The sequence below is a fragment of the Gavia stellata genome, chromosome 28, assembly GCF_030936135.1.
Source record: "Gavia stellata isolate bGavSte3 chromosome 28, bGavSte3.hap2, whole genome shotgun sequence".
NCBI lineage: Eukaryota > Metazoa > Chordata > Aves > Gaviiformes > Gaviidae > Gavia > Gavia stellata.
Genome location: NC_082621.1, coordinates 5,735,873 through 5,762,913, shown reverse-complemented (window position 1 = coordinate 5,762,913; position 27,041 = coordinate 5,735,873). Strand labels below are relative to the sequence as shown.

The 27,041-nt window shown below is 45.5% G+C and overlaps 1 protein-coding gene across 1 annotated transcript; it reads right to left on the bottom strand.

The window, feature by feature from the left end:
• Positions 1-934: 934 nt before the first annotated feature.
• On the bottom strand, positions 935-25,514 carry MAP3K14 (mitogen-activated protein kinase kinase kinase 14). Its single transcript, XM_059830508.1, has 16 exons — positions 25,484-25,514; positions 17,693-17,965; positions 17,050-17,119; positions 14,982-15,192; positions 14,246-14,854; positions 13,059-13,196; positions 10,761-10,890; positions 9,898-10,029; positions 9,355-9,459; positions 8,475-8,638; positions 7,942-8,092; positions 6,956-7,309; positions 5,700-5,806; positions 4,164-4,308; positions 3,492-3,592; positions 935-2,614 (listed from the first exon to the last, which is right to left on the bottom strand). The coding sequence occupies exons 2-16, from the start codon at positions 17,943-17,945 to the stop codon at positions 2,450-2,452; spliced, it is 2,835 nt and encodes a 944-aa protein (XP_059686491.1). The 5' UTR covers positions 17,946-17,965; positions 25,484-25,514; the 3' UTR covers positions 935-2,449.
• Positions 25,515-27,041: the final 1,527 nt, after the last annotated feature.

Genomic DNA, 27,041 nt, shown 5'->3' with positions numbered 1-27,041 from the left:
CTAAAGGTTTTGGACAAAACGGACAGGACGGAGATACTGGCTAATGCTGGTGTGAGAGTACAGGAGAACAAGGACATCTCCATTTACCCAACAAAGTCATTCTGGGTTCGCGTTTACTGCCTTCACCCATTTGTGTAGGTGGCTTGAGATTAACGTTAATGCTATAGATGAAGTGTAAAGCTCAGAAGTCCCGCAAACGGAGGGCTGCTGCATCCTGCCCTACTGCTCGGCAGAACTTGAGTCTAACACCAGTGAACAAACCCATACACCTGTACATCGAAGCATTCTGCAGACAACAGGGAAAGCCGTGAGATGCAGCCTTTGGGAAGAGAACGGACCATGCTTTCATACTGACACATCACCAACAGTGATGTGTCATACTGACACATCACCAACAGACTCTTCTTAGAAACAAGCAACAGGTTTTTCTCCTCCCCCCCTCAGAGGAAGCCTAGGGAGGGTGCCAGGCGTGGAGAGATTCGTTGGTGCACTGAACATGCGCTTGGGAGCTCCTGGGAAGGCATTTTGATCCCTCCTGCTCCAGAGCCTACAATTCTTAGTAGTTTATGGCATCTGAAAAAACAAAATCGAGCCAACCTACCCATTCCTCCCACTCCTTCCTGGAAGAGATGTGCATAATGTGTTAATTGTTTACTAAAAAGACTCTTAATGTGGCATTTCAGCTATAATTAGGTGTCTATTTTGGACAACGTATTAAGTGCTTTAGAACAAAAAGTGCTATAAAAACTATACCCATAGCGGTGACAGGTTTAATTTTTCTTCAAGACTTCCACTTTTTGATTGCATCACAACTTTATTCCGATTAGGGATGTCACTGCCTAGTGTAGGCAAAAACCATCCGATGTTCTGGGAAACCAAAGGGAAAGAGTATCAGTTGCTTAAGGAGCACTGGTCCTCAAAAAGGGAGGCCCAGAGTGTAACTTTTCCCAGTTAATTTGTAAGCGAACTTCACTTGAGAAAACTGCCAACACTCCTGCCCCGTTGTGTCTCCCAGAACCAGCACGGATCCGGCAGGGCCTACCTTGCTTTTTGGGAACCGTTTCTCTATTCAGCCTGGATGTAGATAGCCCCCGCTCAGAGGCCACTGTAGATACAGCACACTGGAAGAGCCACAGCACACTATCAAGTGACCGTGATTTCCAGGCATGCAAGGACTTTGAGCAGTCCTGAACAAGTACACTCATAGCTTACACCTCCCTCTGGTTTTGTTCTGGGTTACAGAAGGGCTGACAACACCTGCTCATCTGAATTCGACCCATGCAATTTCAGTATACTCCAAACACTTCACAAATCAGTAAAAAAAAAGTTCAAAGCTTAAGGCATTATGGGCCCAGCTGCCCATCCCACTCCTTTAACACATTTTGACATAAGGGGAGCAGTACGAAGCCTCGTGCCCGTCCGTAAGTGCTGGTGAAGACAGGCTGAGCTAAGACGCCACGCAGAACTGAAGCGCTGCTCTCCAGCGGAGGGGCTGAGCGGCCAGCTAGACTGATAGCTGCGAGTGGGATTTTTTTTTTTTTTTAAACTCTGCAGCAAAATTCAGACCTTGTCCAAGCTGACGGAGCCACCATCCCTTCCCCCTCCACGGGGAGCTGCCTGGACGGGCCAGTTCACGTGAAGTCCCAAGTCAGCGGTGGAAACAGGATGGAGGAATACAACCCCTTCACCCTGCCCACCAAGGAACACCTTACCCTCCTCCTGCCCTACCTGCCAGACAACGTCGTCAGCAACACCAGAGAGAGAGCACCAGCTCCTAAGTCGGGGAGGAGACCTGAAGATGAGAGCTGCAAGCAAAGCTCTTTCTGGGAACAAAGTTCTTTTCTGATTCAAGAAGGAAGCGTCTGCGGGGAAGGGTGGGAGGTGAAACCAAGAACCCAGCTAGTTACTGCTGTCAATTTTCCCCATGCAAAAGGCTTGAGGTAGAGATGATGCTACCCAAAGCCTACAGAAACGTTAAGTTTTTCCTCCAGCTAGAAGGAAGTTAGCCAGCTCCCCTCAGCACAAACCACCACAGCTGCACTGAAGATACTCAACCTCCTCCTTCGGGCAAGCCCAGTAACTACCGGCCTCACCTCGGAGGCTGAGCAACAGGAGTTCTCATCCAATCCCCCTATTCTCCTGAAAAGCACAATCGCATTCCTCTGAAAAGCAGGAATTTCCACCCACCATTCTCAAGCTCAACCTAACACTCACACCCAAAACAAGTATTTCCCACTGTTCTGGGGAACATCTAAGCTCAGGACATGTCTTGGAACTGGATCAGAACAGACAACAGAAGTGAGGCCTGAGAGCAGTGAGCTGCTGAACCGCTATCCTACTTCAGCACAAAACACCAGCAACCGCACTTGGTGCTCCATGGCAGGGGTGGTTGGAAGCTTTTGCAATTCCTTCTTTCAACAAGGTAAAAACCTCCACAACAGGAACGGCTTCATGGTCTGTTCTCCAGTTGACCGTGTTTGACTCGCCAAGTCCAGCTGACGCTGCAGTCAGGGGCAAGGGTGCACTGCAGCTCAATACCAGAGTCGGGGACCTCCATGTCGTAGTGAACTGGCTGGCCTTCTTTAGTGACCAGACTGAAAGCAGGGACTGGTATCTGTGAAGCAGAACAAACAGATCTGAGTGGCACTTCAAGTCTCTTTCAGAACACAATATCCCTCTATCAAACCCAGCAAATAGCTTCCCAACCCAAGAAAAGGTCCTGGAGAGAGGCTTGTGCTTGGCAGGAACATCCTAACCTTCTGCCGTAAGAAAATATCTCAGAAACCGAACTAGGTAGCATTCACTCTGCTGCCCAATTGCCTCACCCAAGTTTTTGACCATTGCTGGTGGCTCCTGAACTGACTGTGTTTGGGCGCTGCGAATTCCTCTGCAGGCTAGTGATATTTTGCTTTGCGATGTCCAAGAGAACCAACACCACTAAAGCATTTTCTGGACTTCTGCAACAACCTCTTTGTTTAGAGATGATCACCACATTTTACACTCAGATGAGTCACAGTCCCACAAACACTCAGGAGTTTCTTTCAGGGACTGCCAAAGAGGCCCTCAGTGAGGTTCACTGGAGTCTGCCAATATCTCCTCCAACCTAACAAGTTAGAAGCATCACAGCCAAACACAGCTCGTTTCCCTTAGCTGCTATTACTGCTCTTGATGGAAAAGACATATAGTGATTCTTCTTTAGGGAGAGGGGAAAGAATTTATCTTTACAGTCGAGGAGAAGGATTTTTAAGCTGCGGCACAGGTACTTTCTAAGATGGAGAGCCCTATGACAATTAGCAATGGCTTATGATGCAGAAAACATCTTCTGGTATCACACTCATAACAGCAGCACTGAAGTTACGTTACTAAATGTGTCATTAGGATCCTCGAATGGACTTCTGGGTCACTGGTTTTAAGGCATTATGAGGCTGCATTACGAAAGAAATTGCTTCTCAGACAAAATGCTGTACTTAACTCCCAGCTTTGTGTCTCACCTGGCTGCTTATCCCAGTGGCAATGTCTCCCACCTTCGTCCTGTGGAAATCCCTGATATGTAAATTTTCGCCGCTTAGCAACTGGATCTGGATTTTTACTCCTGAAATGTGCAAGATAAGTCATTAACTTCTGCTGTAGGCATAATGACTTCACAGTCCAACAGAAAAATTGACTAGCAAGGCACATACATCAGAGGAACTCGTTTTTGCCATTAAGCATTTAATTTATGTAGGTCTTTTGCTGAGCACAGAGGCCTGCTGAAGACAACAATGACTCACAGAGCAGAGCTGGATTTAGCAAGAAAGCAGCTGAAGAGATGTATTGATTTGCACAATATGCCCTCAAAATTACTTTGTAGACATTTATGGTTATAAAGCATATATTCTTGCACATGGCAGTTGCATGAGGCAAGGCGTACAAAGCTGAACCAAGTTCTGTGCGTTCAGGAACTTCTCTGGCTTTTACTAGACTGTACAGACTTGAGTTCCTTCCACCCACCTACGACTGGGGCAGACTTAGGCCTCTTGACAACCTGTGTGCTTTTAGGAGGGTCTGTGCTGACACAGCAACTGAAGGATAAGAAGAGCTCAAAGACTCCATATCCCAGACCCTCTAGACACTGAGAAAATGATACCTGACCATTTATCCAATCTTTAGAAATTCAGACTCACCGTTGAAATAGCTGGGAGTGTCTGTGTGCCGACTGCGGTTCAGCAGGTTGTTCCAGCTGAAGCTCTGTCCATCCGCCTGGCTGTTCCAGGAATGAATCCCAGAGCTCATAGTGTCCCTCAAGCTATGAGAAGCCTTCATGGAGTTCTGCAGAAGTAAGCACAAGTTTGTGAAAGGCTCCTAAAGAAAATGAGCTTGCCTGAGATAAACATTAAAATAACCTCAGGAAGAAAAAAGTAAAAATCCACAGGGATCTAAGGCTGGGCCTTGAGTTATTCAACATTTACCTGCCATCTAGAAAAGGGGATGAATAGCAATGCACCAGTTTGCAGACATAATAAGATATTCTCAATAATCAAATCAATAATCAGCTACAGAGTTGGACGAGAAAAAGAGTGTTTTATCATACTGAGTGACAGGAGAATAAAGCATCAGATAATATTCTAATGTGCATAAGTGACAAGTAACACCCAGGAAAAAACAATTAACTGTACATAAACAGCTATGGACCCTCCATGGTTGTACTGCTTGGAAAAGTCTATGCTATCTTAGAGTCATAGAAGATCAACCTGACAACATCAGCATAGTGGTAAGTACCAGTCAAAAGTCAAATTAAATGTAACGGTTAGGTATTAGGGGGAAAAAAAAAAAAAAAAAAAAAAAAGAGTCACATCCCACACTGTACACCATGCTGTGTCAACAGCTGAACTACTGTACAGAATTCTGCTCAATCCTCCTCAAAAAGCATTAGAAGGCTGAGAAGAGGAACAGAAATAGGAAACAAAGATGATCACAGTCAGAAATGACTCCTGTAGATGGCAGGCTACACAATTTTGGACTCTGTGTCTTTGAAAACAATGACTGAAGGGCTTATGTCCTTCCCTGGTTCAATGAGGCTTATTCAGTGTTTCTCACTGGTATTCCCTACCTTATGAACGCCAGAGACAGAGCAAGCAAAATGAATTTAACTTAGTATTTAAGTCACCTAGACTATGTAAGTCATTAGCATGAATGGGTTAAAAGAAGTTCATGGAGAACAGGTGCATAAGCTGGGAGTGAATATCCAAGATTAGGGTCTCTGTTCTTCAGCCCCATTCTCCTGGTCTTTCCCTAAACGTCCCTTTAGTGGCCGTTGCCAGGAAGAAGACCCTGGGCTGCACAGCTGTTTGGTCCAACTTGGTACAGCTCCTACACTCATCACTGCTTCTTCAGTTCCTTTCTTCTGCATAGAGGGGGTCAAGGCTGTGGAGGTTTTCCATATCCACACATTCGATGCTTACTGTGAGCATACAGCACAGGAGAGCAATTGGAGGGAAGGGATCCATGCTCTTCAGTAAACTAAAGAACAACTACAATCCTAAATACCCCACTGTCCAAGAACAAAGATTTCTTCCCAAGGTACTCTCCAGCAAACTGGGTGTCAAAAAGCAGCAACAAACGTGAGAAACTCCATTGGTCACAGCTTCCAGTTTCCCAGAGGTGGTTATCCTGCCACCCCCCACACCCACAACAACAGGCTAGCACCCATTTGTACTCACCTTCTCACTGGCATCTGACACAAAGGGGCTGTCGATGCTGAGACATGAAAGCATTTGTTCTTGCTCTTCCAGCGAGTAAGGCTGTGAAAGGCTGTTCAAAAACAGTTCTGCAAGCAAAAGGGAAAGAGAAGAAAGACATTTCCAGTGATTCCTGTCATGCTTCCCTGCTCTAATCACAGTTACTGCAATTAATACCCAAAGCTTCTTCAGCGTTATCTAATGAACATTGATATTATCGTCCGCAAAACATGTGACACACAATCCCTCTGCTAAGTAGAGGCTACAGCCACTGCTGTGAAAATAGGGAAACTGAGCCAGAAAGGACAGATGAATTGTGCAATGACATGCAAAACACCAGAGATAGGACTAGCACCCAGAATTTCCCAGTTCTTGCCTATTATGTCACCTATCAGTCTTCACTTCAGATCCACCCCCATTATACCCAGGGAAAGGTCAAACTTATGTACTCAACTCTTACAGTAACTTGCACTGATAATACCCAGACCTTACAAGGCTGCTGAAGACCCAAAGCCACTTGAGAAGAAAGATGACCCCCAGCAACCCCTAAAATACCGTTCCTCAGTTCCGTGACAACAGTTACATTTCAAGACACTTTTTTCCTGGCTTGAAGTTTTCAATTCATTTACAAAAACTAGAAAATACGGGATAAAAGAGTGAAAGGTTGAGTTATACCGGGGCAATGGAACTGGACTATTAGTTCACATATTTTCACATTGAACGTACTGCTGGTAAAAAAATTCGTCGGCGGGTGGCTATAGGTTTTCCAACGCCCAGAACAAAACAGTTGCAGACTGATTTTAACTAGACTGCTTTGTTTGACATCTCCCATTCAATAGGCTTATGCCTTTATTATAAGAATTGTGTTTGAAAACCTAAAATTTCAGACGAAGTTGGAACTGCAGACACCGTTTATATGGTGCACATAAGCACAAGTCTGAAACTGGCTGGTTTTTGAGAGGTTCCTGCTCCTCTCACAGAAGTTTGCTCCACTGTTCAGAGAGTGGAAGGAAATCCTGACCACTACCTTTGTGGCATATTTAATTGGTTAAGAACTACTAGTTTTGGTAATTTCAACGAAGGCTGAGCAATTCGTGTAACAAGAGAGGAACTATGAACAAAATGACATCCAAGCTCAAAAAACCAGAAATAACTGTCAAGAGGCCAAAAGAAAGCAGCTGTATTACTATCATGCTCTCAAGCAAAAAGCTGAATTCCCTACATAGCACATCGCTTACCTATTTCCAGCTGCTGAAGCTCTTGTTCTGAAATGGTTGTTGCTCTCTCCACATGGCTGCAGTTCTTCAGGGAGAGAGGAGTTGAGGAGAGGGGTGGGGGATCCCAGGTCTCAGATAACTCCTTGCACACGTTCCAAGGGGTTCCCTCGACCTCCTCTGTTTGCTCCAGAGGTGGTGGTGGTGGTAGGACTGGGCTCGCACAAGAAACTTTGACTGCCAATTTTGGGTCAGAACCAGTCTCAGAAACTGGGATCACTGTGGGGGACAGGGACGTCTGTGGATTGTTTTCTTTGTTCAAAGACAAATGTCTTGGCTCTCTGTATTCCCCTTTCCAGGGGCTTGTCACACCTCCCACTACAAAAAAAAAAAAAAAGCATACAAACATTATCAGATAAAGAAAACAAAGAGGTAAAAGTTTTCCTTCACAGTAAGAGTTTCTGAACTGCATCCTGCTGTAGAATTCCCAGCTTCTTCAAAAGACAAAACCAGACCACCTCTACAAATTCTTGCTGTATTACAGAACCTTTCAGCAGGATTAAGTTGAAATAAATTTTGGATAGTCTTAGAGGCAAGACTGGACCACAAGTATGAGTTACAGGTCCGGATGCAATAAACCTCTGCTTTCAGTTTTGCTGCATACCAGGCTCTAGCTCACTAGATGCAGTTGATACTTCAGCTGAATACGAGCACAGCCACAGCACACACCTTAATAAACCCACATAAAGCACGACATCGTCTGCTTCAAGCAGAGAAGGGAGAAAGAGCGTGTGACAGCACACAGGAAATTAGAATTTACTTGGGTGAGAAACACCCGGCTGCGGGCAAAAGCTATCAACCCAAAAATATACACCAATGCTGAAGCCTGTGCAAAAGATATACTGAACAGTATAACGTACTGATATTTCCCATAGCACCACTCTGACATAACTAGCAACTGGCCACTGTACCAGTGTGGATAAGAAGCTTTAGGTACAGGACATTTCTACCTTCTTCAAGTGCGACACTGGTCTTAGTTTTCAGTTCAGACGCAGATGCTCTCTGAACAGGCTCTTTCTCCAGACCCATTTTAATAATCTCAGCAGTGAGAGGGTTGCAGGAAGGTGGAATTTCCCTCACAGGAGGTGGCTCTTTAGCTATCTGTGTAACAAACAGGAAGTGAAAGAGGTTAGACCAGAGAGGCTTCATTTGATTTCAGAAAGGTTCTTCCCACCCTGAGAGCATTTCCAACTGAAATTACAGCACTAAATGAGACACCTGAGCAGTAATTTTATTACAGCTGAATGGCTAAAAAGTCACACCCAAGTCATGAGCAGGATAGGAAAGAAACAGCCCCAGTATGTGTAATACAGAGTAGTCTAAGAGACCTAAGAAATGATCAGCTTCCAAAGCAAGGTTGGCATCATCTTAGATGTGCAGCTGGCTCTGAGCCAGCCTTCCTGAAACGACTGCTCTCTAGCGAGGTTTAATGAGGTTTCACAGGCTTACATACCTTTTACTGGAGATATGTTGGGTCACTTACCTTCAGACAGAGCGGGTGATTGTAATACTGGGTCCAAGGGTGGCACCCATTAAGCATGTGCAGCATCATACAGCAGCTGCTCCAGACATCCACTTTGGAGTCACAGCGCTTTCCCATGACCACCTCCGGAGCCATATGAGTCTCTGTGCCAGGCACATAGTTCCCTAAAACCATTCAAATGAAAACTCACTGCATGTAAACTAGAGAATTGTTCCAATCCAACTGCTGAGAAGCCTAAGGCAGCCTCCTTGGCTTTTCAGTTGAAGTGAGAAACAAGTCACCTTAACCCAAAAAGCAGCATTGTGTGCGCTTATAAGCTGTTCAAAGGCTACATCTCCATATCAGTCCCATCCCTTATACACAGAATAGGTATTAAACTACCCTTCCAAGCAAATTTGGGAGGTAAAACATGACGCCCCACTGGTGAGCTCAGCATAAGAAAACATATCCTTCTCTTTCAACTGCTGCATTAAGAAGCACTGTAAAGTTTAACTGCCCAAAAGTCAGTGAGGAATGCTGCTTCGGTGGAGGTCAGGATTCTTCCCCAGCTGTTTAGTGAGGTTACGTGACAAGTCAGAGTTAGATTTTTAAGTTTCGATGTGGTTTCTTGCAGAGACAAAACACTGAATGTAGTATGCTGACATAATCTTACAAAAAAATACAACAGCCTTCTGGACTGGGAGATAAGGACCATCTTCCAACCTTAAGTTCATTTTAGCTGTCAGTGGGATACATCACAGTAATATCAATAAATGCGACACTATGAGCAACGTTAAGTCTGGAAAATACAGTTGCTTGCAAATTAGCCATATGTAAATATTCAAAAAGGAAGAATGAGTCAGTAGGGCAATTCTTTAGAATCGCAGCTGAAAATCCTTACCTGTGACCAAGCACTTTCCCAGGCCATCTGGATGAAGGTGAGCAGAGTGACCGAAGTCACACAGAAGAGCCCTGCTTCCATCATCAGACAAGAGCACATTTTCCGCTGGCAATGAGAAGTTTTTAGTTAGTCAGTCTCCTTTGTATTATGGTCACCGAGATGGAAAAAAGTCAAAAGCCCACAGAACCACAGTTTTTTGAGCCCAGACCAAGGTCTACTACTCCTATGGAGTGTCACTGACTTAAGGAAGTACACAACTATAATTACCTCTACTTACAAGCTACCAATTATCTGCCCTGGAGATTCCTCTACCCCAGTGGTGGGGTAGCCTGGGCAAACAGCCTGTCAGACCCACTGGATGACAGAAAGAAAGAGGTGACAAATATGATATGCCCAGCTGTTTAGAACCAAGCTAAGCTCTAATCTCAAATGTAGAGCTGAAAATCTAGTAAATAACCTTTTGCCACTCAGTCACTTAATCTCCAAGCAGTTTGCCTCTTGTAAGAAAAAGGGAAGAACAAGGTACCTTTAGTACCATCCTACCTTTTACATCTCCATGGAGAATGTTTTGAGCGTGAAGATACTCCAAGCCCTCTAATACCTGGCCCAAATAACTGAGGGCTCTGTCCTCTGGCAGGCAACCACTCTGTTTAATTAGCTGACCTAGTGAGCCACCTAGAAAGGAATCCAGAGAGTCCATGTTAGCTTATCTTTAGATTCTTCCCAGCATCATCAGCGTTCCTCATTGTTTCTGATGAAGAAATGAGACCTGCCAGGTCTGACAGCCCTTATCTTCCACACATGGGTCTGTCCCTTTTGTTTATTCCCAGCATTCCTACTGCCAACAGAAACTGGCCTCTTTCATGAAGCCTTTTGCTTAGTGTCAGTTCAACCGTGTTGCTTTGCATCAAAAACAACAGCTCTGTGATCATATCAGACACTTCTAGGTGCTACTGATCACCAGCTTGATTCTTCACAGGCTGTGTTTTCCATGGTCCTGGCTGGAAAAAGGAGCATCAAGCAATGGAAGCATCTAGGTTTGCTGATACAGTATCCCCTGTTCCAGTACAATGTGCTTTACATGGTGCCATGCAAATAAACATGAAAGCAAAAACCAGCACCAGCTGTGTGTTTTAGTGAGAATTTGCAGCTGCTGTTCAAGACATACACATCTCAAACTGGAGTGAGGCAGGACTGGAAACGACTCCCCCCAAGACAGACCACTGCTACACACCAGCAGGGGTTACACATACCTATCCCAACCCACTCAGGAATTAACGCTAGGAACACTCTGGCTACACCAAAGAGCTAACAGATTTAAACTTGGGGCAGGAGGAAGAAGAGATCAATGCCCACTGCATTCAACAGTTACAATGGTGCTTCCATTGTGGTTGTTCCCTTCTCACCCTCCATCAGCTTCATGAAGATGGTCACCCAAGGTCCCTCCTTCACAGCTCCGTACAAAGGGACAACTTTAGGACTTGTTAGTGCAGCACATGTCGTTAACTCCTCTGCACGAAAGTGTTCAACTTGCACCTAGAGAAACAAAGAAGCAGCACTGAACAATTTTTGTGATGAATCCTGACAGAATCATCCCTCTCTGGTGCTTGGGTCGGACTGTCCCGCACTGTTTAACAGCAGAGGCACAAGGATAACCTTCATTAACAGAAATCAGTGGGTACAGCAGTAAGTGGGAACACTCAGAACGATTCTGAAGAAGGATGACGAGAGTCCCTAAATCCTCACTGTCTGAGTAAAGTTAACATCTGTCAAAAAAGATGCCAGGCTGCAATACCTCCAGCTTACGGCTGAGTACTGGTAATCTTCAGGAGGAAGGTAATTTCTGTCTCAGTTAAAAAGATAACTGACAACTTAAGCATTCTGCTTTCATGAAAGAAGGAAACAAAGTAGCTAAGGATGGTGCAATACTTGGCAAAAAAACCCCTCCCCCAAAACAGGAGGGAATATGAAATACGGCCACAAGCAGTGATCGACACTATCACCTTTTTAGGTGGTACTCAGCCTGCACAGAAAAATGGTTAAAGAAAAACTCTATTCACTAAGTTCAGCCAAACAAAATAAAACAAGAATTTGCTAAAGGCTAGAAGGAAAACATGAGTCATTAAGATTCTAGTGGGAAAAGGATGTATCACGTTGCTCCACTGTCAGCAATCCAGCTATAGCTAGTTTTCTTTAATCTTAAGAATTTGGAGAGCAGGTGCTTACAACACCAAGTATGGTGAAAGAAGGTCAGGTAGTCCCCTTCTAACACAGGCAGACAGCAGTAATTCCAGACAGTTACTGATGTAAAATGAAACCCATCATAGTTAAGTGTTCTACTTGCATGTTAGAACTCACTGGTTTAAGAGTTTGGTCTGAGAAGATGTATTTATGATCTACAGAAGTATCCTTTGAAATCCTCAAAAAAGTGACATTTTGAAAGACTTTAGCTTCTCTACTCTCATGTCTTTCTTTTCAGCACGACCACTCCTCCCTCCTAAAAATATACCCCACTAGTAACAGCTGTTTCTCCTAAGACTGTGTATTTGTAAAATGGATAATAAATTTAAGTAGTTACAAACTGTCAGAAAACAAGCTGGTCATGTTGCCACAAAATTCCACATCTAAAATGTGAGGATGCAGAACAGGAAATAATTTTCTACATGCTTTAAATATATTTGCTTCTATAGAGCTGACAAATGAAATGGTTAAAAAACTGGACAAGCTGGCTCAGTTTTGCCACTTACATCTTTCCACAGGCAACACATCAAGTTGAGACCAATGTAAACGAGAAAAAGCAAACATTTTGAATTGAAAAACACAAGTTCCAATTCTTTTTGCATATAATATTTTTGTGCTCAAGACAAATGCTTCCCACACACTTGCTGAAGTTTTCTATTGGAGTAATGTGAGAAACATCAGTTCACAGAGGTGATGAAACTATTCAAGTGTTAAGTTCAAACAAAATAGTTTACATTCTCATCATCTACTTGCATTATCACTCTGCCTTCACCTCTGAGGCCCCGTCGTGGCTGCCTACAAATCAATACCCTGATGCAAGCTATAGTCCCCACACTTCATACACTGTATGACAACGGCATATCTTGGTGTACAATAGATTATTATGCCAACTTCTGGAAAAATACACATCCTTTGCTGCATTTGTAACAGAATCACCTCCTTGCAATGTGCCAGTATTGCGTATGACACTCACTGAACAGACGAAAGCTCTCTCTGTTTTAAGTGCCTACCGACTGCCTTGTTTTTTTCCTACTTTATTCCTTTTTCAACAGAGAAACACCTGCCATGTCACCATTTACACTAGACGTGTTTTAAGATGAGAACAGTTAGATAAGCAGACAATTCACACAACCGTTTCTTGCCACAGTCACTAGGAACACACAATCTTTCCGAAATCTCTACTCTCTTGGCCTGTCTCAGCACACAACCCAAGATCCCTTGGCGCACGCTTTGAAGGTCAAATGAACCTGTTAAGCATGACCCCCTGTGCACATACAGGTTCCACGTCTGCTGCTTCTCTCCATGCCATCACCTTGAAGTTTTTCCTTGGACATAACCACAGCAGCATTTCACTGTGACTGTACCATAAGGTACCTACAGTCCATGGAAGCTGAAAGGAGACGACTTTTTCCTCCGTATGCCTTCTTGTGTCAGGAAACCCCCACTTTCTCACACATCATTACCTTTTTGGCAGCACACTGAAATCCCGTCTGTTTGTCCTCTATTTTATATACTTCTCCAAAAGAGCCAATGCCCAAAGAACCGTGACACTTGGTCCAATGAACCTCTTCTCGGTACTCATAATCCACTGGCTTTAGTTTCTGGAAATTAAAATCAGAAAACAAGATGAAGCAAGGAAAGGAACACTTAACTGTTGAGCTCCACAGACGGAGACCAACATTTTCAGAAAAAGCACAATGATAGATACTGCCGCACCTCTCCAAAAATCCCCATACAAAATTACTTCTGTCACGGGCTTGAGATGAAACGATACGGGAGGACCTACTTGATTTCTGTGGGGTCTCTTTGATCTAAATGAGTGCACCCCATTGTTGTAAAGAAAGGCCACCAGTATTTGGCTAGCTTTGGAGATCCAGACTATTCCCTTCACATGCAGGACATAACTACGAAGCTAAACCCTACAAACAAAACAAGATTCACGTGGCTAAATGTAGACATCTATGTGTGAGCTAAACCTTTTTTATAGTCAGTAGACTGAGACTGTGCCTTAGGTCTCAGTGTAAACATATTCAGGCAGCTAAGTGACACCCTGACAATACTGACAGGGTCACACTGATTCCAGAGAAGAGCCCTCTAAGTGGAGTTTAAGGTGGCAAAAAAGAACTGAGTTCAGAAGAAATGAATCATGCCTCTAAGATTTACATGCATTTGTTATGCCCAAGCCCTGCGTTTGGCAAGGGACAATGGGCGAGTTGCTGGCTTCCTACCAGAGGCAGCAGACATGCTTTTTGCACCTTCACGATCTACATGTCCCGTCTGCGTCACAGTCCAGGTCATCTATAGCCAATAAAATATTGCAGCCTGTTCACCTGAATGGACTGGCTTCTTTCACAGACAAATAGAGAAGACATGTTTGAAGACTGACTAAGCACAGGAACACTGTTCATAGACAAGCATGCATTTTTTGTGAAGGAGCGAACAAATTAGAGCCACCAATCCAAGACAGGGCTTTATATCCTTCAAAAAACAAAACCGCATCTTTAACTGGCAGTCTTCAACCATATCAAAAACCATTCAGAAAATGCTGAATTGTTACAGAAGCTAGCACAAGGATGCAGATTATCCCTTTTCTGAAGCCCAGGAGAAACTCTGCCCTCCACGACACTAGTGTCTAGGATCAGAAGATCACCTCATTAAGTAGCACGCCTTCATTTTCATCTGCTTCACGAAATTGTTCCTTTGGGTCCAGACCACCTCCTCTCCACGTCTTGGCTAGGCTGGCTAAATTTTGTGGTTCACCAAGACTCACACTCCCCTTCAAGGCGTCTACCAAGTATTCTTCCACAGAAATCTTGTCCGAACTCGTTTTCATGGACTGGTTGACGCATTTAGGGAAACTATATTCTAGGTTTAGGCCAGATAAGCGATGCTCACTGTCTTGATAGTTGAGATCACCATGGAAGTATGTTTCCAGAGCATTACGTTTCATGGCATGGAGAGGACTGTCCAGATGTGGGAAATGAGGGGGTATTATGTTGTAGGGAAAAGGATGGAGAGTTTCAGGCTGTGGAACACTGTCCCTCTGATAGTGCCGTTTCCAAACATGATTAAGGCACTGAATAGGGCTTATCAACTTGTGCAGTTCTGTTTTGTATTGGCTCCTTGGTGAATGGAGTTTGCCCATAGACAGAACTTTCTCAGGTTTCTCAAATGGCAGCGGATCATACACCAAGTCCTTGTCAAATTCTGAAACCCAAAAATTGTTTCTGTAAAGAATATTTTGGTGTGATTCATCCTCCTGGAAAATAAAACAAACCAAAACAGCTGAGCAGGAACCTCAATATAGCCACCCAAAATTCAACCAAGAATTGTTAGGAGTTTGCAGGGGTCCCAGCAGTACAAAAGGAAGGCTTAAGGATTCTCACCTGGACGGGAATTGGGGTGCAGCTCTCTTGTTCTGGAGTTCTGGGACCTCGCCTGCCAGCAGCCACTGTTTGTATTTTCAGCTTGGATCTTTTCTTGTGACGTTTCTTTTTCGTCTTACCACGATGCCTTCCTCTCCAACAGGTAGGTGCCATCTTCCCCTCCGTTGCATGGGCCACATTGTTAGGGATTTGATCGAGACTGTCTGACCGGCTATTGGAAACCAAAATGCATGAAGTCTCTTAGATCTGACGGTGAAAGCACACCTCCAGTTAACAATTATGACCCACAGAACAAGAATGAGAATTAACAAATCTGCCTTCTGAGATTTAAAGAACAGAGAACAAAAACATAACTTCTTGCCTTCTAATACGTAGCATTTGTAACTTCAATATTAAGGCACAGTAGTATATCTGGCGTTGTAACAAAGAAATGGGGGGGAGGAAACAAAGCATTAAGTCTCCCAGTATTTGCAAATTCTGCAAGGAACAGCAAGACTAGACAGCAAAGTAGAGGGGAAAAAGCACTGAATGCCTCCAGGTTGCTCTGAGACAGTTTGTGTCTACGATTTATAGTGAAGACAGAGATTATGTATAAATACAATCTATTAAAAAAAAGTTAAAATTAATAAAAGTGCTCATAAAATAAATGTCTGCTCTATTTGAAAGAAAAATATGCTTTGCACCAAAGAAAAGGGATGACTAAGTGCACTCAAAGAAAATACCTTCAAAAAGCCAAAATGTTCTGGCATGTAAAGCTCAATACTAAAATACGACTTCTAGGAACGCATACATATACAAAACAGCACTGGCCAGCACACCGACTGCGGGTCTGTACAAACAGAAACAACTCTCAAGAGGAATATATGTCTGCAGTTATTCAATCCCAATCATAGTAGTTAGATTTTTTTAAATTGAGTTGTAAGAGAAAACAGGATATTTGATTTTCAAATGAAGAAATCACAATTGTTCTGTTGATCCATGCAGTATATCATCTGCCTTTACTGAACAGCGATGCAGTTCACAGCAGCATTGCTCTCTCCATCTTTTCCTGCTGTTTCTGTGCACCAGAGTGCTAAAAGATCCAATAAGTAGAGTTCTAGGTGATGGCATTACCACATTGCCTTGAACCTGAACATACAGCTGGCGTGCATTCCACATAAATGCTCTAAGAAATGGTTCACTCCACATTTCTTCAGTTTGTTCATGGGACAATGTCATGAAGTCGGTGGGCAATGTCAAACCACGTAGCGCACAAGGGCAGATTCAGTGTCTGAAAGCTGCCAGAAGACAGGCAGCACCGAATTCTATATCCCAGTTACCCACTTCAGAGAGCACTGGAGCTGTTTGATAAAGCTCCCGTGCTTAATAAAGCTCCAGTATGTGCCCCAATAGGGCACATATTCTTCATGAAGAAGTGCCTTACTCCCAGGTGACTTCAGAAAAGCAAGTCCCATGTCCCCATTTTTCCATCACAACTCTTACTCCGCCTTTACCACTTTCGGCTTCTTTTCACAACTCTATTTCTGTTGCTGATGCTGTCATTAAGCAAAGGTTCTTCTCTCACCCACCTCCTACCCAGAAAAAAAGCAGCTCCTTTTTTTCAGGACTACTTCTAGCAGCAGCCTAAGATACTCACAACTTTTCAAAGAGGATGGTGTAACAAGGTTTCAAGAGCATCAGGACAGTTCAGTTAAAAAAAAAGACTGAAAACTCTCCCTTGGATCCTTCTACTTCAAGCCCATGAACCTCAAAAAAATGACTCAGTCATTTCAAAACAAATTTGACAACCCAGAAATAGAGGCAGAAGACAACCAGCAGGCATTGACAATAAGACAATGCAAGGTGTTTTGAGTGGTTTGTGCTTAAACTTATATTTTCTCCTAATACAAAAAGGTTTTGAGGAAGATGTTTGGGGAAAGACACACTCTTCCTGAGCCTCAGACAGAAAAGCTAATTGAAACAGGAGTGCTTTTGGAAAAAATATTGTAAGCACACAGAGCCAGGGGTGATTTGGAACAAGACAGCACACAACAGTGAAGGTGGTTATTCATGTTAAGAGGTATCTCACCTGTAACGCTTACTATGAGCAATAAAGGATCTCTCTGATAAAGTGGGGCTGAACTCCTGACTGTTTTCACCTGTGTGAAAGAAAACAGGATCATCGCATGTCTTCAATATCAGGCAAAGTCCCTCCTGGTAACAACCGGACTAAGAAACAACTCTACCAACTGACTAAACCAAACAGTGAGCCAGACAAATCATCACACAGTCATGCCGCCTCACCCGCACCACATTCCTCTTCCCCCAGCATTAGATAGCTTCCTAGCACTGCAATCCCCTGATACCCCAGCTCTTTCCCACCTGACAGCTTTATTTTGTTTTTCTTCTCTTTTCCCCCCTCTTTTAAAACACCTTTCAGAAGTCAGCCAAGAACAGATGACCCAGCAGGATACTGATTTATAGTCAAAGCAGCTAGGTGCAATGGCCACATGCTGTTCTGTTATTTATGCTTTATTCAGTGGATGCTACCACATTATTAGGAGATTTCATGAGCTTCCTAAATAGAGACAGGGATGTGTCACCAACTCCACCCCACTTGGGATTACAAATAGATTTCAGCTCAGCTCTCCAGGAGTGCAAAGTGAGTGAAATCTCATACCGTGTTACACATTCCTTTTTCTCAATGAAGAGCAGACCGCCCTGCTACTTACATTCTGCTTGGGCAATAATAGAAATTGATGCACAGCCTCCTTCTGTTTCTTCTTTTGCTGTTCCTTTGGTGATTACATCATTCAGGATTTTCCACTGACTGTGAAAGATGACCTTCTTTGAATCTTCTACTTTGCAAACACTGCTCTGCTTTTCACTCACTGTCTCGTTCAGCCCCTTCGTAGCTGTGAGCTCCTTCTTGTGCTTGACGGCTGGATCAGGAGCTCCTTGGCATGTAATTCCCATCACTGCCATTTCACAGGTTCAGAGAGTCACTGAGTAAGAAGAAAAAACCAAAGCAAAACACTTGTCAAAATACTTAGCTTCACAGGCAGAAGCAGCTTCAAGTTCCTGAGAAACAGGAGGCTGCTGAAGGTATCGGATTACTAAATAATTTAAACCAAATCAAGGTCCTCCCCAACCTCTGTGCATGGAGCTGGAAAAGAACCCAAGACTGGCAGCTCTCCATCCCCGACTTGTACCACTGAAGATCGGAATAATCAATGTTATTCTCAGTACTAAAAATATGAGACCACACAGGTTTCAAAGGGAAATTTATTTCTTGGTATATTCCCTCAGCTTAAATACAAACAGTGAAACCATATAGAAGAGGGAACTCTTGTATCATTAAACAGGAAGAATATTCACCCAAAGAAAAAAAGAGAAGACACGAAAGATTTTCTCCTAGAGTGCACCTAGGAGAAATTACATTGTGCTCTCACACCACATAAAATGGCCACAAAATCCTGCTAATTGCTTTCCTCCTTGAACTCAGTCACCCTCAAATCCATTTCTCATTTTTCCTTCCAATGAAACAAGGCTAGGCAATCAGCCTGCCCATACATAACCCCTCCCTCGCTCCCCTTCCTTCCACTTAATCACCAATAACTTTTGAAATCCTTGGTCAAGCCTGACAAAAGCAGAGCTCTTACGGTGTATTGGATTAACGCAAGCTGGTGTTGGAGAGAGGACAGCGATGGTGCTGGAAAAGACGATCCCCTCCGCTTGGCAGCAGCTGGCAAGTCAATCAGCACGGGCTGCTAGCTGACCGGTTAGCGTAAATGTAGCTCCAAACAAGTCCCAGCACATGCCAAATCTTGGCCAATTGGCAGCACAGAGGAAGGTGGAAGGGAGCCAGGGGTGGAAAGGGAGAAGCATAAAGAAGCATGGAAGCAAGGCACTGCAGGACAGGACAGGGGTATATTGCAGGGTGGACATCAGGAACGTGGAGAGTTAGGAGTTCCCTACAACCACACTGAACACGAGCCCACAGCAAATAACGGCTTTGGTTTAGCCGGTGATCCCCTCACCTTGGATTCCAGAAAAGTTAAAACATAGTTGTTTTCTAATGTGTTAAACCAGAATATGCTCTCTTGCCCCTTAACCGTAGAAGTCACTTCCTCATGCCAGTCCTCTCACAGCTCAAGTGCAAAATCTTAAAATGAACATTTCCATCATTAAACAACACAGGAAAATTCAGAAACCTTAGCAAACATGTACAGGTGTTACGTACCATGAACCCAACAGAAGATGAGGAGGAGAGACGTCTGAACAGAGACCAGCAAAAACAAGATGACAGAACTATTACAGGAGCACATCTCTGAGGCTCATCAGTTTAAATCTGCACCAGGGATTTTCTTTTCCTTTTTTCTTTCCTTTCCACCCACCCTGACCAGCTGCTTGAGGCAATGGGACACTTACTCTAACAGGCTCCTGGCAACACAGAGATCAATCAGGAAAATGACAAAACTAGTGGGTGCTCCGTACCCAAAGAGCCACCAAGGAAAGGGGAAGGGAGCCCTTTGGGAGCCAAGTGCATGAACCTTGGTGTGATGTGTAAATGAGTCACCTAACAACCTGGCAGGTATACAAGGAAAGTCAACAATGACCACATTCAGCAGCTAAACAGAGAACAGCTGCTGTGCAAAAGAAGTGCTGATGACAGTATCCCACTCATTACGCCCGTCCCGCTCCCTCTCCTCTACAGAAATTATGTCAAATCTCAGTGCTGTAAAATAATCCCTTGGAGCAGCAGAAAGAGAGCCTGCCAGATGACTAACCCAAGCCACCAGTGACCAAACTGACAAGTTCAGAGCTATTTTTATACTCACTCTCTCCTGATTTGCATTAACTCTGTCTCTCCTCGCCCTCCCCTCACCTTCAAGGACCTTCAAGGTCTGCAGTGCAAACCCATCCTCATCACCAAAAAATACGTAATTCTACAAGTCACTCCTCAGCTTAGTTAAAAGACAACAGAGGGAGGGGAGAAGCAAAATTGCAAGTCCTTGTCACCCTCTGAAATGGAAAAGAATAACAAGGAAACATTACTGAGATTAAAGTCAACAAAGCACATACCTCACTGGCCGACAAAAAAAAAAAAAAAAGAGGTAGCTATTGTAAGCAACGTCCTCTAACACAGCAGCCGCCAGCGCTCAGACAGTTTAATGTGTGACTCAGGTCTACAAGGCTGTGTAGGCACAGAAGCTGCGAGCCCAGCCCAGTTTAACTGTTGCCGCACAACTTTCAGGTCCTTATAAGAATCAAAACCCCAACTATTTTTATGGTACGTACAACAAAGCGTAGCTGGCAGAAGTTGTGATTAAAAAAAAAAACCAACACAGAACTTTTAAATAATTTTTGAAGCATAACTTCTCTGGAAGCTACATATACAGAACTGAACAGGCTAGACTCATCTCTGTGCACTTGGAGGGGGCGGCAATCCAGAGAGCCCCAAAGTATTCGTAAGCCCCATTAATTTGGGCATTGGCACTCGATCTCTCATGCCCAGGCCCCATGCGCCGCCCTTCTCAGGGAAGCTCTAGATAAAAGGGAGCCTTGGGAGCAGTAAATGGGTACCTGAGGTTCCACGGCAAGACCACTAAGAACAGGATTTACCCACATGAGACATGCTGGAGCTGCGGTTTCGGCTGCCTATTTACTTGCCACCACTCCAGGATGAGCGCAGCTTCCTGTACAGACATTAAGTTATGTACGTGCAACATGAGGAGCTTCAAGTTATTGAGCTGGAGGGTGGTTGTTTCATACCCCAAACTGCTTCTCTGATTTCCAAAACCTCCTCTCCCTCATTCAAGTCACTTAGACTCAACTGGAATTCTTGATTTCAATATCCCTGACTTTCTTCCTTCTGTAAATGTGTGTATGGGCTCATTATTTTCAAGGAAGAAGGGGGAAGCCAGGTAATGATGCAGTAGATAAAAGTGAATACTACACTCCTAACCCACAACGGGCTTTTGCTAGCAGCGTTAAAGACTACTTGCTCCTTATCTTCACTAAGGTTTTACACTCACCTCTGGTTAACTAGTGTTAGTTCTCACTGCTGTAAAAAAGAAAGTGCGTTTTTACAGAATGAAAGCCAAACACAGTATCAGTTGTGCTGTGGAGGCACTGGTCCGACAGCAGTGGCAACTCCGCCCTCAAATAATGTCTGTGCTTCTGTGAGAAACTAAGATACTGGATAAGGTCATCTGAGACTTGTAGGGAGGCAGAATTAAGGAGACACTCAAACATTATTAATATAAGAGATAACCATGTGCTTTCTGCTCCTTTAAAACCCCGTCCCTCCACCTTCCTCTAAACAAGTCCCTGTTCATGCTCTTCAGCTCTTCCACCTCAACTGGAAGCTATTTGTAGCAGGGACCTTAAAAGAACATTTCTGTGTTTCATGAAGTTACTATGTATATAGAAAGAGAGACTCATAGCTGGAAAAAAAGTAATGCAAATAGCTCTCCAGCACTAAAACACTCTGCAGCACACCATAATACGGGATCCTGCTTGGTCTGCCTGGGTGAAATCTACCTTGCCAATGGCTTTTTGGAGAATTTCAGTTAACATTTTGTCGAGTAGCCCATAGATTTGGTTAAAAAAGACTTGGGAAAGAGCTTTAAAATATACATAAAACTTCATAAGTCAGCTTCAAAGTATGCAGATTTCTTCTCCTAGTCTGAATGCGAATGTTCAGCAGCAGTTTCACACTGACATTTAGTTTGAAAAAAAAAAAAAAAAAAATCATGTTGTCTCAGCGAGGTTTCCCACTTCCTTATTGAGAAGGGTTTTATGAACAATGCATTAACTTAGGTTAGCCTCCTCTTTTGCAGCTGCTGCTGGTTTATTAAAACAGCACAACTAACATTTTAGCAATGTTGCTTTGCTGACCACTACTCAAAGCAACAGCTGGGAAGAGCCAGGAATTTATGCATCACTAGATCAGGGAATGTCAAATGAAAAGAAAAACATACACCTTTCGGGGACCTTCCAATCCTAAGAACTGTCAGTAGATATTCCAGAAAATGCCAAGTCTGCAGCCAAAAGAACCTGCCTGAAGTATTAGCTACAAAATTATCATACAAAGCCATCAAACCTTATCAAAACCCACACGTTCCACCAAAGAAAAAAAAGATGACGACACTTATAAAAAAAAAGAATCACACTAATGATCTGATTTGGGGCCCAAGGAGTAGATATACATGTGCAACCCCTTCGAACCCCAGACACCACTTCCCTTCGTCCCTGCCTCCTCGCCGTTGTCTTTCTCTGCTCGGATGCTATCGATGAGCTTCCTTGCCTGCCCACGTTTCAGATGGAACTGAAATTAAGACGGTTCCGTTTTCGGCGTGTCAGTTTAAGGCATATTATTGTCGCATGGGCCTGGGGTGGTTATTTAAACAAGCTCAGTGCTGTCAGCAAGGAGAAGTTTCAATTTGTGTCAGAAGGGACTTAAAAAAGTTGTAGCACTCAACACACACCCCTACCTTAAAACACACTTAATGCCATTTTAAGTTAACATGTTTAAGAGGGGGGGGAAAAAAAAAAAAAAGACTTTCCTTGCGTATCTAAGAGTTCCAAAGTAAAAATAAATAGAATGCCTGACTGATTAAAATACTGGTGAGTCAGATCACCAGTTGCTATTCCAGGATGCTCACAGCCTTCACCTCCTCTTCTTTAACCAGTGTTATCCATTCGTCTGTACACGGGGCTCCTGTACAATCTCGTCTGGTTCCTGTCGGTCTCTTGCGTATTGTCAAGTACTGCTGCACACAAGTTTACCAGAAGATCACCAGGTAAAGCTAAACCTTCTAGCTAAACCACCACGGAACTGCCTGTTTGAAGGATTTCACCATCAGCCTTACGTTCACGAGTAAATTATGTTACAAATGATAATAAGTATGTAAACATATTCTTTAAAGTGGTTTGATAGTAAATACTTCAAAATCCTGTTTCAGCCATTTGTATTGCTTACTGTAAACATCAGGATAATGAGCTTCAACTGTCTTTTTAGTTGCCAGACATTAGTATATTGCAACAGGTTGGTTACAAAATCTGTAGGAAAATATTTGACTGGGTTTAACCATCAGCAGAATTTCTAAATGTATCTAAACACACCTATCTTCATTTCCTCAAGTACAAGCTTGAGTACAACTCACCCCTTAACAATTCTTTTCATGTTGTTGAACAAAGATATGAATAACCCCATTTGCCCGGAGTTTATAAACATCACCGCAACGCCATTCATTCAAAGAAGTGGCTAATTTTTCCAAACTGCTTTGCAAACAAGTATAACAGAAAGCATCAGAACAAACTTCAACCTTCCGGCCTGGCTTAGCCGTTCCCACGCAGGCTTTCAGGACAGCGCTTAACAACATCCTGATTTTTAAGATCCACTTGTGGAGTGAAGTTATTTCCTGAATTATAACAAGATGATATAATAAAGCACCTAAATGGACAACTTCCAACAGGAACCACAAACACACATTAAACTCAATTCTGCCCAAGCAGGCAGGACCGAGTTTTCACCAGTTATTACTGTACACAGCTTTGCAGCTTGAAATTTTCAATCACATTTATAAAATGCCACATAAGGCTACAAGAAAGCAGTAAGGCTGAAATGCTAGGCAAAACCTCAAAAGTTGTTAAATGTAGTATAGATAGAAGCATTTCTATGTAATCTTAATTTATGATTGGTCCTGCAAATTCAATTACAATGATTTAATACTGTAAAGTAGACATACAAACTGATCAGAGTAGTTTCTAACTGCCCATCCTGAGCAAACTCCCATGAGACAAACTCTCTTATCAACTGCCTTTTAGACAAGACGAGGTCCATATTCTTCAGGGCCCAGGGCCCTGACGTCACTCAACTGTGATCAGCAAAGCCCAGTTTCCTACAGACTAGTCCCACATGTCTAGCCCTCACAGGCTTCTTTCTGGTCCCTCCATGCATCCTCTTGATCTCCCTCCTGCAGCATCTCCAGACCCTTTCCCAACTCAGGTCTCTCTTACCCCGAGCCAGCTGCTCTTCTTGGAAATCAAGAATTTTTCTGCCTTCCAGACCTCTATCCCTCTGTCTCCACCAACAGATTTGACTGACACTTGCCAGCAAACTTCAAAAGTCACAGGAGGAAAGTTAAAGAGACAGCGCAGTTGCATTTGCCTCCTTCCCTTTAGCAGCCAGAGTAATAATTAGGCATCACATCACTGTTGAAACAAAAGCTCAGCTCTACCTTCTCACATTTAACGCTGAAATAAGGTTCAGGACAACCAGCGGCAAAGTTCATTAACTCCAGCGACGTTGGATCAGGTCCCACAAATCCTTTAGGTTTTTTGGTTGTTACATGTTTGTTTGTTATACTCCTTCTTCACAGCATGCTATACAAAGATTCACTCTCTTATAGCAGTTAAAATTTAATAGTTAATAGCAAATGACTCACTCCAAAGGAATCTAGTGGCTGTGCCAATAACAGATTTTAACGTAGTTAAAATGCAATAAAGCGGCACACTACAGACACACATTTCAAAGCCCGATTCGATTATTCTTTTCACTAATGTCACAGCAAAGAAGGTGCGACTTATTACTCATAAAAGAGTTCAGAAAGCCAGTTGAAAAAGAAATTTAGACGTTGTTTATGGATGCTAGTTTCAGACTGCTGCTTCTTGCATGTGCAAAGCACTGAACACATGTTTCTAATGTAACCGATTAAAGCAGACAGGAAGCATCTGAGATCAACCACAGCAGCAACTTATTAATCAGCAAAGAAGCATTTTAACCTTTTGCCAAAGGAGGGGAAAAAAAAAAAAAAAAGTCGCGTCAAAGAGAAGCGCTAGGGCCAAACGCGAGAGGCGAGCAGCAGGCAGTTTAACTGAACTTCAGATCTTATTCAGCTGTATATTTTGATTAGCTGGGCTCAGGCCTGCCGCCTCCTGCCCTCTCCAGGGCCAGGGATGGCTTTGGGAAGCAGCACCCAGCAGCACCCAGCGAACGCGGCAAAGGTCTGCGGCTTCACCTCTTCTCTCCGGCGGGGCTCCGGGGCAGGCGCGGCTGGCGGGGGCCCGGGGAGCTCAGCAGCCGCGGTGAGGAGCTTCCCAGCAGAACCGTAACATCTGGGCTCTGAAAACACCACAGCGAGAGTGCTCAGCGCCGGCGGGACGCGGGCAGCGGAGGGAGAGCGGCTGCAGCGGGTCCCAGGCGGAGCCCGTTAGTCGGCAGGTACCGCTCAAAGCTCCCCGGTGCTCCCGGGGCCCTTCCCGCGGCGGCGCCGGCCCGGGGGCGGGCTTCCCTCCTGGCGGGGCCGGGCGGCGAGCAGGGGGCTCCCTCACACCCTCCTCCCGCCGGCGGCCGCGGAAGCGGGGCCGGCGGGCAGCGGGCTCCGTCAGGCCCTACCGGACAGAGGCGCTCCACGGTCGCCGGACCGAACGCCGCCCCCCGCCCCCCGGATCCCGCCCCCGCGGCGGTGGCCGGGCGCAGCCCCGCTCCGCGCCCCCCGAGCGGCCGCACCTACCGCTGCGGCCCGGCGGCACGGCACGGCTCGGCGCGGCCCCTCGGCCTCCTCAGCGGCGCCCCGCTCACTGACAGGCGGCGGCCAGCGCCGGCCCCGCCCCCCCGCCGCCGCGCAGCCAATCGCCGCCCCGCCGCGCCGCGTGACGACGCCCCGCTCCCGCCCGCTCCCGCCCACACCCGCCGCGCGCGCCCCGCCCCGCCCCGCCGCGCCCCGCCCCGCCGCCCGCGCGCGCCCAACCACGGCCCGGCCCCGCCCCGCCGGCTTCCCGGGCGCGGCGCGGCCCCGGCGGGACGGGGAAGGACGGGGGCGGGCGGCGAGCGGCCGAGGGCGGCCCGGGTTTCCCAGAAGCGGGCGGGGCTTCCTGCCAAGCGTTCCCCGCCTCCCCCCCCCCCCCCTCCGCTTCCTCCGGGCGCCGCCGTCGCGCTGCGCATGCGCGCGCTGCCGGAGGGGCGCTGAGAGGGCGGGGGGCGGAGGTGCCCGGCGCGCAGGCGCGGGGCGGGAGGCGGGAGGGGGCGCGTGCGCCGAGCGGCCATTGAGGGGCCGCGGGTCCCCTCACGATCGTCCCTCCCGTTGGGTCCGCTCGGCCCCTCGCTCCGCCGCCCGCGCTGGGCTGCCTGGCCGGCAGCGCTGCTGGCCGCCTCCCCAGGCCTCGCTGCTGCTCTCGGGTCCCCGCCGCCTCAGGGAGGGAGGGAGGGAGGCGGGAAACGGGCCGAAATGGCACTGGCCGGGCCCTTGGGCCCGTAGCGTGGCTGCCGGCCGCCTCGGTGGCCGCCGCTCCGCGTTGTCGTGCTTCGGGAAGGGCGCTGGTGTAAAGCTGTGGCGGCTGTGCGGGTTGTTCCAAGAAAGCTTAGTAAGTGGATTTGCCTGTACGGGTGCTCCAGGAATGTGTAGCCCTGAGCAAGGAGCCCAGAGCTGCCAGATAACAGCGTTATGTCTGTGAGCCGCCTCTTTGGAGGCTCACCTGACTTACAAATTAAACCGCTTTTGGCTCAAGAAGCTGAGACTTTCTGTTGACTTTTTTCTTCTTTCCCTGTTCTAAGACTCTCTTACCTTTCACCAGTTAAGTGCTAAGAGAAAGGCTGCAAGGAGGGGTGTCTGCAGCCCATGTCAGAGCTGCATCAAGGCCACGGGAGAGATGAGGAGGAGCCTTCATCCCCAGTCTCTGTGGAGGTGATTAGAAGGGTTTCAGTCCTGCTGTGGGGATATTTTTGAGTAGTGTAAGTTTGTGATAACTCTGATAGGGTTTTTTTCCCCTCATTTAGTCTCTGATGCTTCCTGGTAAGTGACAGTTTGTTCTTCAGATTCTAATTTGCCCACGTAGCACTATTCTTCGCTTTGACACTAAAAGAAGGGGTCAGCTTGGGTAACTCCTGGTCCTTGCTGTAGAGAAGTGGCAGCCATGGAAAAAAGCTAATTTCAGGGGTAATAATTTCAGAGCTCTCAAGAAAGGGCTCTGATATAGTTGCTTAGTCCCTCTGGATTTGGACTCCTCGTGTGACATAAAACGTGCTTTGCTCCGTGCAGGAGGATGACTCACAGTCACAAAAACTCTGTGTAT